This window comes from Leptodactylus fuscus, chromosome 7 (genome assembly GCF_031893055.1).
Source record: "Leptodactylus fuscus isolate aLepFus1 chromosome 7, aLepFus1.hap2, whole genome shotgun sequence".
Classification (NCBI taxonomy): domain Eukaryota; kingdom Metazoa; phylum Chordata; class Amphibia; order Anura; family Leptodactylidae; genus Leptodactylus; species Leptodactylus fuscus.
In genome coordinates this window covers 75,930,607-75,945,785 of record NC_134271.1, presented here as the reverse complement: position 1 = coordinate 75,945,785, position 15,179 = coordinate 75,930,607, and the positions used below count along the sequence as shown (strand labels likewise).

General features: G+C 41.4%; 1 protein-coding gene across 1 annotated transcript; it reads right to left on the bottom strand.

Annotated features, from left to right (window-relative positions):
• Nucleotides 1-10,869: 10,869 nt before the first annotated feature.
• FOXL1 (forkhead box L1) lies at nt 10,870-12,476 on the bottom strand. Its single transcript, XM_075280637.1, has one exon. The coding sequence runs from the start codon at nt 12,355-12,357 to the stop codon at nt 11,155-11,157; it is 1,203 nt and encodes a 400-aa protein (XP_075136738.1). The 5' UTR covers nt 12,358-12,476; the 3' UTR covers nt 10,870-11,154.
• Nucleotides 12,477-15,179: the final 2,703 nt, after the last annotated feature.

Below are 15,179 nucleotides of genomic sequence, written 5' to 3'. Positions count from 1 at the left end.
AAATAGGAGATCAGAAATGCACACTTTCATTCATTTCAATTGGACCACCAGAAATAGCTGTAACACAGTGCTTAGGTGTCTTCAAAGGTACCCATAAATGGGATGGCACTTTGCATTCCTATCCTGCTTCTCCCTTCAAATATGTGTGCAAAACACCCCTGTTCTTATGATCAGTGGTGGTACCCAAGGTAGGATTCCTACTGTTCTTCAAGTCACCTCTTACCCACTTGTTGTTACCAGAATACCTCTTTAAGAATTTCCCAATCTAAGAAATTGTAGATTATAATAAATTTGTTTGGCTGTGTTTTTTTGTTTAGTTTTTTTCGTGGCATTTTTCCTCTGTTGATGTATTTCTGCATTTACTTTTTATAGACTTTTAATTCTATTAAGAAATGCTTAAAATATATGACAAAAATATGTGAATTAAAAATGAATTGATATTCATTGAATATTGTGGAAGCCACAAAGAAAATTGTGATAGAAAGCTGGTGAGCAGTATAGGAGTACGGCAGGATATGGTGTTGGTGCGTCTGCTCTTCTCTGACTACACATCAAACTTTCAGTATCATTCTAGTCTTTGCTTCTTGCAGAAGTTCTCAAATAACTTGGGTATGGGTATATGTCTAACATCAATGACAAGGAGTATGGAGAGGTGTTGGAGACCTTCTCATTGTGGTGTGGCAAAAACAGTCTTAGGGCTAGTTCACACGTGAACTGCCCGCGCAGGTTTTGACACCGAGAGAGACGCGCGCAAGACGCAAGACGCGCGGTTGCGGCTTTCCCCTCCGCTGTCGGCTCAAATGAATGAGCCGACATAGGAGGGTGCTGCCGCTGGGAAGAAAGGACATGTCGCTTCTTTTCTCCACTAGCAGCAGCCTGCCGCTAGTGGAGAAAAGAAGCCTGGCGGTCTGCATAGACCACCATTGTAAAGGGGAGGTTTTTGACGCAAAATCTGCTATCAAAAACCTCCCCTTTGCTCACGTGTGAACGAGTCCTTATCTTGAATATGACTAAAAAAAGGACATGGTTATTGACCTTGTGAAGGCAAGTGAGGTCGACAAGTCAGTCGGCAGTGAGAGTCAGGATGTAGAAAGGGTTGGGACCTACAAATACTTAGCGGTACATCTGGATGACAAACTTCATTGAAAGCTGAACGCAGACGAGGTATATAAGAAGGGACTAGTAGTCTTTTCTTCCTTCAACAACTGTGGAGTTACTAGCAATTTTATACCAATCAGTGGTAGAAAGAGGGCAATAAGTGGCCTTAAACACCCATGATTGTAAAAAGGAGCAACTTGTCACGATCTTTGGGCCTCATAGAAAAATTTTCACTGCGCTCACCAAACCCCACTAGATATAGCAGCCTTTTCTGTCCAATACATCATATAATGCCCACTTTATCCATGCCCACATGGTATAATTCCCCCTTTACCAGCAACTGCGTGGTATAATGCCTTTTTTACGGTCTCTCACATGTAGTGGCGTAACTAGGAATGGCGGGGCCCCGTGCCGAACTTTTGACATGGGCCCCCCCCTTCCCGACCTCGACTGACGACCTCGACCGACCCCCTCCTATGTATTCCTGCACACTCTATTATGCCCCATAGTGGCCCCTGCACATAGTATTATGTCCCTTAGTGGCCCCTGCAAACACTATTTTGTCCCTCAGTGGCCCCTCCGCACAGTATTATCCCCCATAGTGGCCCCTGCACACAGTATTATCCCCAATAGTGGCCCCTGCACACTGTATTATCCCCCATAGTGGCCCCTACACACAGTATTATGCCCCATAATGAACACCCATAAACAATTATTATACTCTGGGGTCTTTTCAGACCCCAGAGTATAATAATCGGAGACCCAGGGGTAGAAAAACATTAAAAAATACTCTGTTACTCACCTATCTCCCGTTGCCTACGCTGTCAGCCTCCGAAGTAGTCGCTCTTCAATGACGTCAGACATCACATGACCCGGGACGCAGGCCCGGCTCATGTGATGTCGGACGACTAGGCCAAAGCCTGTACGGATCATGGAGAGGTAAGTAACAGTGTTTTTTATGTTTCTTACCTCTCCCAGTCCACCAATTATTATACTTGGGGGTCCGAAAAGACCCCCGAGTATAATGATAGCAGCAGTAGCGGCTGTCACCGGGCCCCTAATGTCCCGGGCCCGGTGGCAGCTGCCTCCACTGCTATGGCGGTAGTTATGCCACTGCCCCATACGGTACATCTCCCCTTTACAGGCCAGTCGGTACCATGCTGCTATTCCTCTGGCACTGCTCCGAAAATGTTGTTGCTTTTATTTTCAGCAGTCAGAGCTTCTATTGTATCGTGATCTAGGCAGCAATTATGTTAAAGGGAGTCTGTCAGCAGGAAAATTGTACTAAATCTAATGACAGTACCTTGTAGTGCCCTTTATACACTTTCCAAATATTTCTTTGTAATTCAGCATTGCAGTATCAAGAAAATTGCTGTTTCATTCATAAGAAACTTACTTGTAAAGTTATTTTGGGGTGTTTCTCAGGCCCCGTTGACACGGAGAGAGGAAGGGTGAATTTTGGCAATGAGAGTGACAAGGGGAGCCGCGTCACTCTTGGGCCAAAATATGCCTGCCACGACTGTCCCGGCTTCCGACAGTCACAGCTTCACCCTCTGGAGTAGTCTCAAATGAATGGGCAAACTCCGGAGGGCGCTGCTGCGAGGCAGACACCGCGGCTCAGCGAGCCGAGTAATCCACCTGTAGAAAGGGCAGCTCGCTTCTTTTTGCCGCTAGCATGTTGCCGCTAGCGGAACAAAGAACGCTAGCGGTCTCCATAGACCACAATTGTGAGGGGTCGGATTGTGACATGGATTCCGCACCATAATCCGCCCCCTCTGTGCCCATGTGAACTAGCCCTTATCTTTCCTGAGGTCCACACTACGCTGTAGATTATCTCACCTATCTGCTGCCCAGCTCTTCAGGAGTTTAAATCTATTGATGAAAGGATGGTGGGTTGAGTTAAAGCAGCGATTTTCTTGATGATGGAGTTGCAATGTTGAATAAGAAAGGCATATTTGGAAAGTGTGTAAGGGGGCACTACATGATCATTACTATGATTACAATGTTCCTGCTGATAGACTCCCTTTAATATATTTACTGCTTAGTTAAATGTTAAGTGTTAAGAAGCTCTTACTGCTGAAAATAACAGAGCTCCTAAACCCAGTTACTATGGAAGACTTAATGGTTGAACTGACCAATCTATTGTTTATCACCTATCATGTGGCTCCTGTTGTTAGCTAGAATACCTCTTTAAGCTTTTCTTTCTCCAGCAGCCATACATTTTCTCTCTGGAGATATTGGGGCAGATTTATTAAAACTGACTAAAGGCAAACATGTCATGCTATAGGCAACTGGGATAGATATGCTTCAATAAATCTACACCAATGTATCAATCTTATTCAAGCAGAGATTTACCCCTAAATTTCCTCAGTGTAATAGGAATCTGTGTAACAATTGCCTGTGGACTGATCTAGTCTGGGGACCAGAGTGAAGACAGCATAGCGCCCGGCTCTCGGGTCACTTCGATACCGAGTCTAATTTAATTCATTCCATCAAATGTATTCAATCAGGAAATAACTCGTAGGTTCTACTTGGTTTCCAAAAATGTTGGAAGAGTTATTTATTTCTGTACATTCCTGCTCTCCGCTCTGCACAGCGATTCTGCTGACCCGGCTCAGTTATATTTAGAGAGGAGGAAAATGCTTTTTTCACTAAAACATACTTTTTCAGATTAAAACGAAATGCTTAAAGGGACAAAGTCCTGAAGAAGAGTAATTGTGTAGTCACTGTAGTAACTATGTGAGATGACAATACTTGAAACAGAAATGTCCAGACATCATTCATCCATGTCTGAAAATGGTGCCAACCACCAGTCTGATATATTCACACAGGGCCATACAACAGGCATGGCAGTCTCAGAAAGGGGGGCCTAGATCCATCAATAATATTCATTCTGGGGGATCAATATATACTGTAGCTATATGCAAATATTACCTTTGGTTCACCATTTTCTAAGACATTGTCGACATACATTCCTTTCAGCAGTAGCTTGCTGCCTAGTCCTTGGAATGGTCTTTTCCTCTCCTGGGGCCCTTTCAGTAGTCTGTTGCTGGGTTCTTGTCTTGAATTTGGGGTCTTAGTTCTGTGAGCCAGGGATATAAGTCATAATAGCAGTAAATCTCAGGCAGCAATAAGATGGTGCAAAATGAGTAGTGACTAGGGTACTCAAAGCGACATTGAGAAGGTGGGCCCGGGAGGAAGGATACAGATGGACTGACGTGTCATCTGCCATCCAATGCGTTAACAGTGAAATAAAAGTACACATAGGCTACACACAAAATATCTACATGTAATACAGTGAGTGTAACTTGCTGTACACTGCTCATGAATGGGTTGAGATGCTGGAGGCCCATAGAGGGATTTACTTGTCTGTGGGCAGTCCAGACCTGGTCCATGGGATTATGCTTTGGATTTAACCCAAGGAATGGGTGGAGTGAGAGCATCCAAGATAGAGTATGAGAAAAATGAGACATATATTCTTTTCATACACAATGGGACAGATTTATTAACACATGTTTAATTTGCCAGTCTTGATAAAGGCCCCAACTAAATCAGGCGCTCGCCCATGTGCCAGAATGGTAGTCTGCACCAATCAGGAACTAGCGTGGAATTCCTTTCTAACTCAGGCCAGAATATTGGCATGAGTTATAACAAATATGTCAAGCAAATCCTTCCCCCTCAAAACCCTATTCTGTCCACATTTGCAGAAGGTGTCGAATAAGGCACAGATAGGGCCTTGCGCTAAAGATGTGCCACATTATCACCCATATATGCCAGCGTTGATATATTCCCCCATTTACTTACTTAAATAGGTTAAATATGATTCTGGATGGTGGTAAGGGGCCCATGACTTATTTTTGGCTGGGGCCCAAACTGTTCTCAAACTTCTCCAAGCCCTGCTTTCCATTTTTCCCTTTATGTAGTCCTCTGTAGTCTTCTTTGGTGGAATCAATGATAGTTTGTGTTCTGACCAATTTTTTTCAGCTTCTGGTTCAGTGTCTTCCAATAATATGTGAAACTTTTCCTCTTCCATCTGAAGAAAGACTTGGCAGCCAAACACTGGAGCCATATCCAGAAAACAGCTTTATTTGTGCAAACCTTCCATGACCCTCAGCGGCATCTCCATTGGGAGCGGCACGCACACTGCGGCACTAGAATGAAATCGCTGCCGGGGGTTAGAAATACCAAAAGAATTCTGAATATGTGAGTGAACTTTATACAGGAGACAATTGGGGATTGGATGTAATTGTGTATGAGATTGTATGTGATTGTGCATGTGACAGCATGCGAATTTGACAGTGAATGGTACAGTTTATTTGATATTTTATATTTAATTGTGTATGTGATATTCTACATGATTATATTTGATTATATGTATTGGTGTATGTAATGATGTATATGATTGTACATTTGATTGTGCATGTGATAGTATATATAATTAGGAGTTACATGGCAGTATGTGCTTGTGCAAATGTTTGTGCTTGCAATTTTGTATGGAGTTTATGTGATGCAGTTTGTGATTAATTTGATTGTAATTGCAATTGTATATGAATGTGTATAATGATGTATGTGATTGTATATGTAACATTGTATGTGATTGTATATGTAACATTGTATGTTATTGTATATGTAACATTGTATGTTATTTGTACATCAATGTGTAATTTTGAGTAGCAGTGTATGATATGGTGTATGTGATGTTTGTGTGTAGGTGAGTGTATGTGTGTTTGCGGGATACTGTACATATTATTGTACATTTGATCATGTATCTGATGAAAGAGATTGTATATCTGAATATGTATGCAGTAATGTGTATGCAGTAATGTATACTGTATGTGATAGTGTATGTGGCAGTTTATGTGCTGGTGCACAGTATGTAAAGAATCTTACTGTGAATGTAATTGTATATGATAATGTTTGTGATGGTGTATGTAATGAATGTATGTGTGTATGTTATTGTGGGGATTGTTCTTACAATTATGCGTGGCAGTTTATGCGATGGTGTAACTGTCAATGTGATTGTGACTATGATTGCATTTGTGAAATTAGTTGGATGGAATATTCGAAATAATATAAAAATAATATTATTTTACTGAAAGAGTAGTGGGTACTTGGAACAAATTTCCTAAAGATGTGGTCAGGAAATCTACCGCAATGAATATAAAAATTCCTAAGGCTGCTGCAGTCACTCTAGCATTGGGTGACACTCTAGTCTTCCCTCAAGTGATAGTACAGTAATAACTAAACAAAAAAAGGGGGTAGGTGAGTAATTCCTAACCAATAAGGCCGTATTAAAACTAATTCCAAAGGATTCCCTCTCATCATAGTGTTCCTTTGGAATTTAGGTCTTGTTTTTGGGGGGAATTTGCAGTTTGGTCTGCAATAATTATACCACATACCCCATGGTAGACCTGTTATACTCTTGGTTGAAATACGCAATTTTATACTATCATATTCTTTTAATATTACTAATAAAGAATTAGTTTTAATACGGCCTTTTTGGTTTGGAATTACTCACCTAACCCCTTTTTTATTTTGTTCTAATTTTGGCACATAATTATTTATTTATTATGCTTATTTGTATAGCGCCATCATATTCTGCAGCACTTTACAGACATTGACAGTCACTGTCCCATATAGGGCTCACAATCTACAGGTCCCTATCAGTATGTCTTTGGCGTGTGGGAGGAAACTGGAGTACCCGGAGGAAACCCACGCAAACACGGGGAGAACATACAAACTCCTTGTAGATGTTGCCCTTGGTGGGATTTGAACCCAGGACTCCAGTGCTGCAAGGCTAACCACTGAGCCACCACGCTGCTAATACCCTTTATTAGCTTTATTCCTATTCTACAGTAATAACTAGCTCTAGTATGGAATATGGAAATATTGTACATTGAAACCATAAATCATAGCTATAGAAAACTGATGTTTTTATTCCCTCAAAATAAAAAAAAGATAATTAAAGAAAAATAAACACAAAATAACATAGAAAAGTAAGTCCTTGAAAAGAGTCTTTCACCAGAACAATCCCTTTAAGCTTGGCAGTTCACATAAATAAAGCACTTTTTTCTTTTTTTTACATTCAGTGCCTCTGTTGCTGAGAGTTTAGTTTTTTCGTGACATGTTCATGAGCTGTTTGGTGCAATGAGGGCAGTATGATTGCTCTGATAGCATGAAACAGCTACCTCTCTGCAATGACTGATAAGGCCAGGCCGTGTACATGTCAGACATAGCAGCGAGGGAGGAAGGGACTGGGGACTGGGAATCATAGCTCTTTGGTGCAATGAAAACAACAGTGATGCCATGATGTACTGAATATCAGCATATCAGAAAAAAGGTAATATCTTAGCAACAGAAGCACTGACCAAGCAGAAAAGGATTTTTTATTCATGTGAACCAAAGCTACCTGACTGTCCTTATAAGTTCCATAGGGACTGTTATGGACAGTCAGAAGAATCAAAGGATAACTTGTTACTCATCATGGTGTGAGCATGTAAATCCCCAGTGTCCCATGTCACACCTCACAACAAGTGATGATACAGGATATCCTGCACCATGATATGGGTCCACAATAATAAAAATTGACGTATGGTGCCAATTCAGTCCAGTGAGTCCATCAAACTGTATAGAGAATCTTGAACTTGGACAACACCTTCTGAAACATCAGATCAAAAAAAGTTGTACTGTTTTTTATAATAGTGAAATAAATTGAAAAGGAAAAAAATCATTAATGTATAGATAATCTACAATGTATTATGTCACAAACAATGCTGCTGTGACTGGGGCCTCAATCCTTTATCACTAAATGGATGTACTGAAGGCTGAGCCACTGTACACACACATACAGTACATACATACCCACCCATATCTCCAATCCCATTACACGCTCAGCTCCTTTGAGCAGAGCTGTCTCTTGTATCTCTGCTTTTGTGTTATCCTTGTATTTCTGCAAGAATACAGCACTGTATAAGATGTCTGCACCATGTAACATACAAACCAAACTACACACATAACTACACACTAACATGACAAAGACATGATAAATTGTCATATAGCAAAATACTTTATGTAAGATATATAATGTAAAAAAAAAATCAAGAAACACTTTTCTGCCAGCATTTGATGAAAACTCTTTACTGAAGGCAGCAACACCACATAGCTATGTGGTGTTGCTGCCTTCAGTAAAGAGTTTTCATCAAATGCTGGCAGAAAAGTGTTTCTTGATTTTTTTTTTTACATTATATATCTTACATAAAGTATTTTGCTATATGACAATTTATGTGATGGTGGCAACAGCTGAATAAATAAGACAAATAATGTAATATTAGGAGGAGAATTTACTGTACTGAACTATATATATATATATATATATATATATATATATATATATATGTGTATATATATATATATATATACACACACACACACACACACACACACACACACACATTAATATACAGACACATATCTACCCCCCCCCCCAAAAAAAAAAAAAAAAAAAAAAAAAACAGACATATTCCCACACACATATACATACCCACAAATTGTGAAGTTTTATTGTGTACACTTTGCATCCTCCTCTATTGTGGTTGGAGTAACAGAGCACATCACAGACATGGAGGGTTGTACTTCCCAGCTGTGTTATAGTCACAGATGGAAAAAAGATGGACATTTGTGTAAACTGACCTTTCCTTCTATTTTATGTAGCAAACATCACAAATACAAATGTTTTGTATCAGATATGACTGAACCCCTCTGTACTTAGATTGAGAGGCAGCCATGTCGTAAGGGAGGACAGACAGATAACCATTGTACAACCTCTGGGTCTATGAGATTGGCCACATAGTGATAGTGAGATCCATAGTGCCATATAAATCATACAGTATGGGGAGATGATACTTATCTGAGGGGATTAAACTGTCACAGCAGCACAGTTGTGTCTTCAGGAAATGATGATGCAGAAATCATTGTATAATAATTATATATTGTAATAATATTTGACATGGCCAGAAAGTTTCAGCATATGCTTCCTTCCTAGCATATTATAAGTATTACTACACATGATGAACACTTATAGTATATGGCGGTGTTATATAGTGTCACAACAGTGCACTGGTAGACATGATGGACATTGCATTTGTCTTTATTCATCTGTACTATGTATCACCAGGATCAGATGTCTTCTCCTCTTCATGCTATCAGTCTATAGAGCCCACTTTTATTAATATAGCTTTTAATTTACACATTTTATTCCAGAATTGTGACTTATCTGCTGGGGAACACATTTCTTATCCATTGCACTAGAACTTAGAGCCATTTGTGCCTTTACATAGTTTGTAAAGTGGGCGTGGCTTGTAGCTTAGCCAGGCTTTAGGCTCTGTTCACACTACTGAGGTAAAAAGAAAAGTGCTAAAAAAAAGAAAAATTATAAGGTCCCTTTTTCGTGTCCTTTTTCACAGATTCTTCATAGAACTGAGTCTATGGTGATCCATGAAAAACCATCAGGAATAGGATATGTCCTATCTTTTGATGGACTATTCACACGGACGTATGAACAGCCCCATAAAGTATCATTGTTCTGAAAATGGCTGGGTGGCGCCCACTCAAAAAAGGGCTATTACATAGCTGTTGTGTGAATAGAGCCTTAGGTAAATGTATGAATTGCAACTTTCAATATATCACAATATTTGCACAATCTCACTCCAGTAAGTGGATAAAACACACCTAGATATTTTTAAGATTTGTCACAAATAACAGCAATCTTGCCTTTAGTAAAACTGACTTATAATACCGCACCATGCATTTCCACCCGTGTGTGCATGTGTCTGTATATATCCATAGCTGTATATGTATGACTTTATATAAAATCATAGATGACAACCAGAGAACCAGACATACAAATCCTTACAGATCTCATGGCTTCTCTGGTCGGTGCTAATACCTTATATCTATGTACACACTTTCTTCATTTGTGTGGACAGATTATTGGTGTAAAATAAATGTCTACGTCATTTCTGTGAGTTTTGAATATTTACAGGATGCAAAAAATCTCAAAAACTAAGGAAACATTTACTACATTGGTGAAGACGTCCGATCAGATGCAGAAGAGGAAATACAAGATAAACAGTCAGCAAAAATCGGTGTGAACAATCCCGAACGAGTTATGTGAGGATCCTATTATTTATTCTTATTAGTGTTTATTTACTAATGTTTCTGTTATTGATTATTAGTGTTTCTGTTACATTACTATTATGTTCCTGTTGTTGTTATTATTATTGTTCTTATCACTGCACTTATTGTTCATACAATTTCTCCGTATTAAACAGACACTGTCTACAGACTGTAATTTTTCCAGGGTGGTGGGGGAGGGGGTTTATGGAGTCTCCCATACTCTAGTCGGACACTCTTTTTCCCACTGACTCAGAGTTTTGTGGATGAGACTGACCCCAGACCCGGGAACAGTGTGGGAAAGACGTTGCTCAGATCTCAGACTGCTCCTCCTGTGCAGCCCTTTAACCCTTGCCTTTAGTCATTGCCTCATTACCACCCAGCAGAACAAGGGTTAAAGCACATCCACCCCTATATACAGACAGCCAAGGGCTTGAGCTTATATCCTATGAACTAACCCTAACACTACACTATGCACATTCATTTGACTCGCAGAAAACACGGAATATTTGAGGGGAAAAAAGAGACAAATATCTTATAGAAATACAGACAACCAGCAGCTGAGACATCACAGGATAAACTCATTTTATTGTGTGATATAAAGGATTGTGCTTTACAGCAGCGTGAGGGGAGGCAATAAGGGGAGGAGGATCCTGCAAAATCTGGAGCTGCAATATATGATCCATGTGATAAGCGGTGGAGATAGCAATGGCCAGGTCTGAAGTTCACATCTTGTACTGAGAACTGAATAAATCATTTCACCCAGTGTGACCTAGGAAGCCCAATAAATGTGAACCATGTTATGGCAGGCTCATGAGAACTACTAGTACCAGCAATCCCTAGAATACTTCAGGGTTTCTAAACAAACGCCCTATAATCATGTTCTCATTTAGGAAAGGTTGATTCTGTAAGGGCCAGGGGCAGATAGGAGAGAATGGGGACCCCAATGTGGTAGAATCTCCCTTGTACCTGAGAGTCGATCATCACAGAGGCATTAAACACAGGGCAGATGCTGGGGGTATACCTATAGCTACCTGACAGACAGTCCACAGTCAGCTTAGATACCCCTGCACCCCCATTTTCCTTTGTGGCTTGTGAGCTTAGGATGCTGTCTATGCTGAAGCTTTTGGGGTGCTTTGGAGGAGCCTCTTCTGTAGGCTTTGGTTGATGTTGATAATGATGATGATGATGATGGTGAAAGGTTTGTACACCAGGCTCCTTAGTGCTGGATGAAAAGGCATCTCCCAAGTGCTTATCTGGTCCCTGATCTTGCTCCCTTTTCAGTGGTCTTCCCTCCTGAGGAGCCTTATTTCCCACATCCTTGTCTGCAGATAATGTCCCCTTGTCAGAAAGTAGAGGCACAGATAAGTAGAAGGAAGTGGAGCATCCGGGTGTCTGTGGATTGTCCATAAAAGTGACAGAGGTCATCTGTGGGTGACTGCTCAGTTCTGTGGAGCTCCCTTCTTCATCTGAAGAGGACAATTCCCCAATACTGTCCTTTCTGCAGGCAGACCCCTGCTCTCTTTCATTGTAAGGACCCTTAATGACTGACCTCTGATAGGTAGGTGGTCTCTCCTCTGTAGGCTCCTCCACGTCTTCTGATGCTTCTGCTTTACACCTCTTGGATTCCAGAGACAGAAGAGTTTTGGGTTTCCTTTTCCTGCGTCTAAAGTTGCCATTTTCAAACATATCCAGACACTTAGGGTCAAGGGTCCAGTAGCTGCCCTTCCCTGGTCTCCCCTTTTCTCTTGGCACTTTGATGAAGCAGTCATTGAGGGAGAGGTTGTGTCTGATAGAGTTCTGCCATCCTTGCTTGTTGTCATGGTAGAAAGGGAAACGGTCCATGATGAATTGGTAGATGCCATTGAGGGTCACCTTGTGGTCTGGAGAGTCCTTTATGGCCATGGCTATTAAGGCGATGTAGCTGTAAGGTGGCTTCTGAGGTGGTTCCTGCCTGGTGATGACACTGCTAGAAGGAAACCCCAAGGAGGGCATGAGTGTCCTATCTGCTCCATAGAGGTAGACCAGGGGTGGTCTGGATATGTCAGTGGCCAGCTGAGGTAGATGGTGGCTGTAGAGGCGGCTCATGGTAGCACAAGGAGCAGAGGAAGGAGAAGAGGAGACCCCAGGACTTGTCCAGAGCTGTGTGCGGGCTGCAGCCTGACTCCCAGCACTGTGCTCTCCCCTGCCTGCTCCCTGCCTGTCCCTTCTCCTTCATAGCTTAAAAACATTCAATAATGCTTGTAAGTTTGCTATTTTATGTTGACTTAGCGCTGGAAAATAAATTGTCTATGATAAACATTCGTCCAATTCTCAGCCCACCCACATTAATTAAAATTTCATTGCAAAAGAAAAAAAGCCCTGAGCAGCTTCCTCCACGTGTCTGTGCCCCTGCAGCCAATGGGGTCTACGCCTTGCTTCATTTGTTTATGAAATTAGTCTGTTGATAAGTCGCCCACCCAAGTCGAATCAAGCTGTGTTTGTTTGGAAAATTTTCCGGGCACCCAATACATAAACTGCCTGATCTGCTGTTTGAAATATCACGTCCACCATTCACACAGAAGAGCCCTGGAAGCCACAGCAGCCCCAGCTCATAGCAACTCCTGCACAGAGGGCTGACACTGTTCACATGAGCAGGCAGATCGTGAGGCTGCCAGTGCGGTCTGACAGGGAGATATCGCACAGACAATGGGCACATAGGTCTGCTGTACAGTCTGAGAGATATGCAATAAAACTGGGCAATACTTGTAGACATGATCTGACATTTCAGGGTTAAAACCAAAGTTCTCCCAAAGAGTCCCACTTAGCCAAGACATCTATAAAGTGAACTTTATCTGCAAACCTGTGATAGTCAATCTGATGTCTGTAGTGATCATATATAAAAGCTTAAGTCTAAGGCCAGAAGATGCACAAAGGCAGCTAAAAATGCTGCAGAAAAAAACACAGCTTTTCTGCTGTTTTTCATTTTTACTTTCTCCACCCTATATAAGTCTATAGGAAATTGCAGTATTTCCAGTTTCTGTAACAGCCAAGGTCTGGTCTGAGGCTGTTTTTTTCTTTTGTTGCAGATTTTGCTGCGTTTTTTTAAGCCAAAGCCAGCTGTGGATTGAGCAGAAGGCAGAATTATTAGTATTTCCTATATATTTCCCATTCCTTATATAGTTCTACAGTCCCTGCAAAGGGGATGGGATTGGAGCGAATCCTATCCACACATTGCAGAAAAATATGTGTAGCGTGTAGCAGATTTGCTGTGATTTCCATAAACATTGTGGTTGTGGAAATTGCAGCATGTCAATTATACCTATGGAAACGCTGGTGGTTTTAATAATATATAATGGTATAATGGAAGCAGAAAGATTGTGGACAAATCTTCTGTGGACTTTCTGTGAAAAGTTCTGCAGGAAAAACTGCCATGCATTGTCGCCACAGTTTTCCCACAGCCAGTTTTGGCTGTGGCCCGCTACATGGGACCTTTGTCTTAAAGGGTTTTTGTTACAAATTCTACTGATAAGCTATGCTAGAGGTAGATCATCAAAATCAGATCAGAGGGGCCTAACATCTGAGATCCCTGCCAATCAGCGGTTTTCACCAGCCGCTATACGGAAAATAGAACAGGAAGCAGATAGCTTTGTTCTCGGTGTAGGTGCTGTGCTGATTCACTACTCCCATTCACTTCTATAGGAGCTGAGGCGTAGTAACCCAACATGGCAGCTAAAGGAATAACAGAGCTTTCTGCTTCCGACTCTGTTCTCAGCGGCTACTGAGAACAGCTGATTAGCGGCGGTCCTCGGTGTCAAGCCAATGTGATATTCATGACCTATTCTAAGGATAGCTCAATACTGTCATTTTCCTGTAAAACCCCTTTAACAGCAGATGTTACTACAATAAAGCTAAATCTGCCAATGATCTGCAGATAAGTAGCTCATGTGTATGGTCAGCTAGAGATCAAATTGGGTTTATGAGATGAATTTATAATATCTAATCCGATCATTTGCACCAGTTTCATCAATGCACTCTCTGCCTGACCTGGACGCACACCACAGCTTCAAAGTAGAACAGTCTATACTCTTGTGGAAAGGTAACATTATATTAAAGTCTAAATCTACCAGAAAAAGCAAGTCCCTGTCAAGAGCAAATACATCTTAATACTCAGCACCTTCCAATTTCTAGGACTTGTGTGTGAACAAAATCAGACTTTATTGAAAGAGTTCAAACAATAGGAATGAGGGCCATGAACAAAAGTGCGTATATTCTACGTGCAGAAATCCACTTTCTGAAAATATGGAAGTGTATATTGAACAACTCCTGGGTCATAATTATAGCAGGTAATGATCCCTACTGATAATAATGATTCCATACCCATCATTGAATCACGTATAGGAATCTCATGTCCTCATGGTTAGTTCCTACAGCAGGTGCTGATTAAGGCTAAGTTCACACAAAGTTTTTTGGACCGGATTTTGATGCAGGAAGCCGCCTCAGAATCCGCCTCCAAAAAACACCTTCCGCGGCTAGCCACGACTAGATGCTGATGCAGTGCACCAGCATCTAGTCAGGGTATTCCGTTCAGGATTAGGACCAAATGAATGGGCCTAGTTGGGAGGGAGTCTCACGCCATGGACGCCGCAGTGGATTCAGCCGCGGAATCCACGTCAAGAAAGGGGAGGTCGCTTCTTTTTTCATGAGCAGGTAAAAACTGCTAGCGGAAAAAGAACTGAACGGCTCCCAATGAAGTCAATGGGAAGTCTTTTTTGGAGTTGAATTCTGAGAGGGATTCTGCGTCAAAATCCGGTCCAAAAAACTCTGTGTGACCTCAGCTTCAAGATTCAGGAAGGGGATAAAATTCTTGTAAGCAGAGGTGTAACTTAAAGCTCCTGAGCTCTTTACAAAATCTATCCCTATTTTATAGG

What these genes read in the sequence shown, in the direction of transcription:
- FOXL1 (XM_075280637.1), bottom strand. Translation starts at nt 12,357, where the DNA reads ATGAGCCGCCTCTACAGCCACCATCTACCTCAGCTGGCCACTGACATA.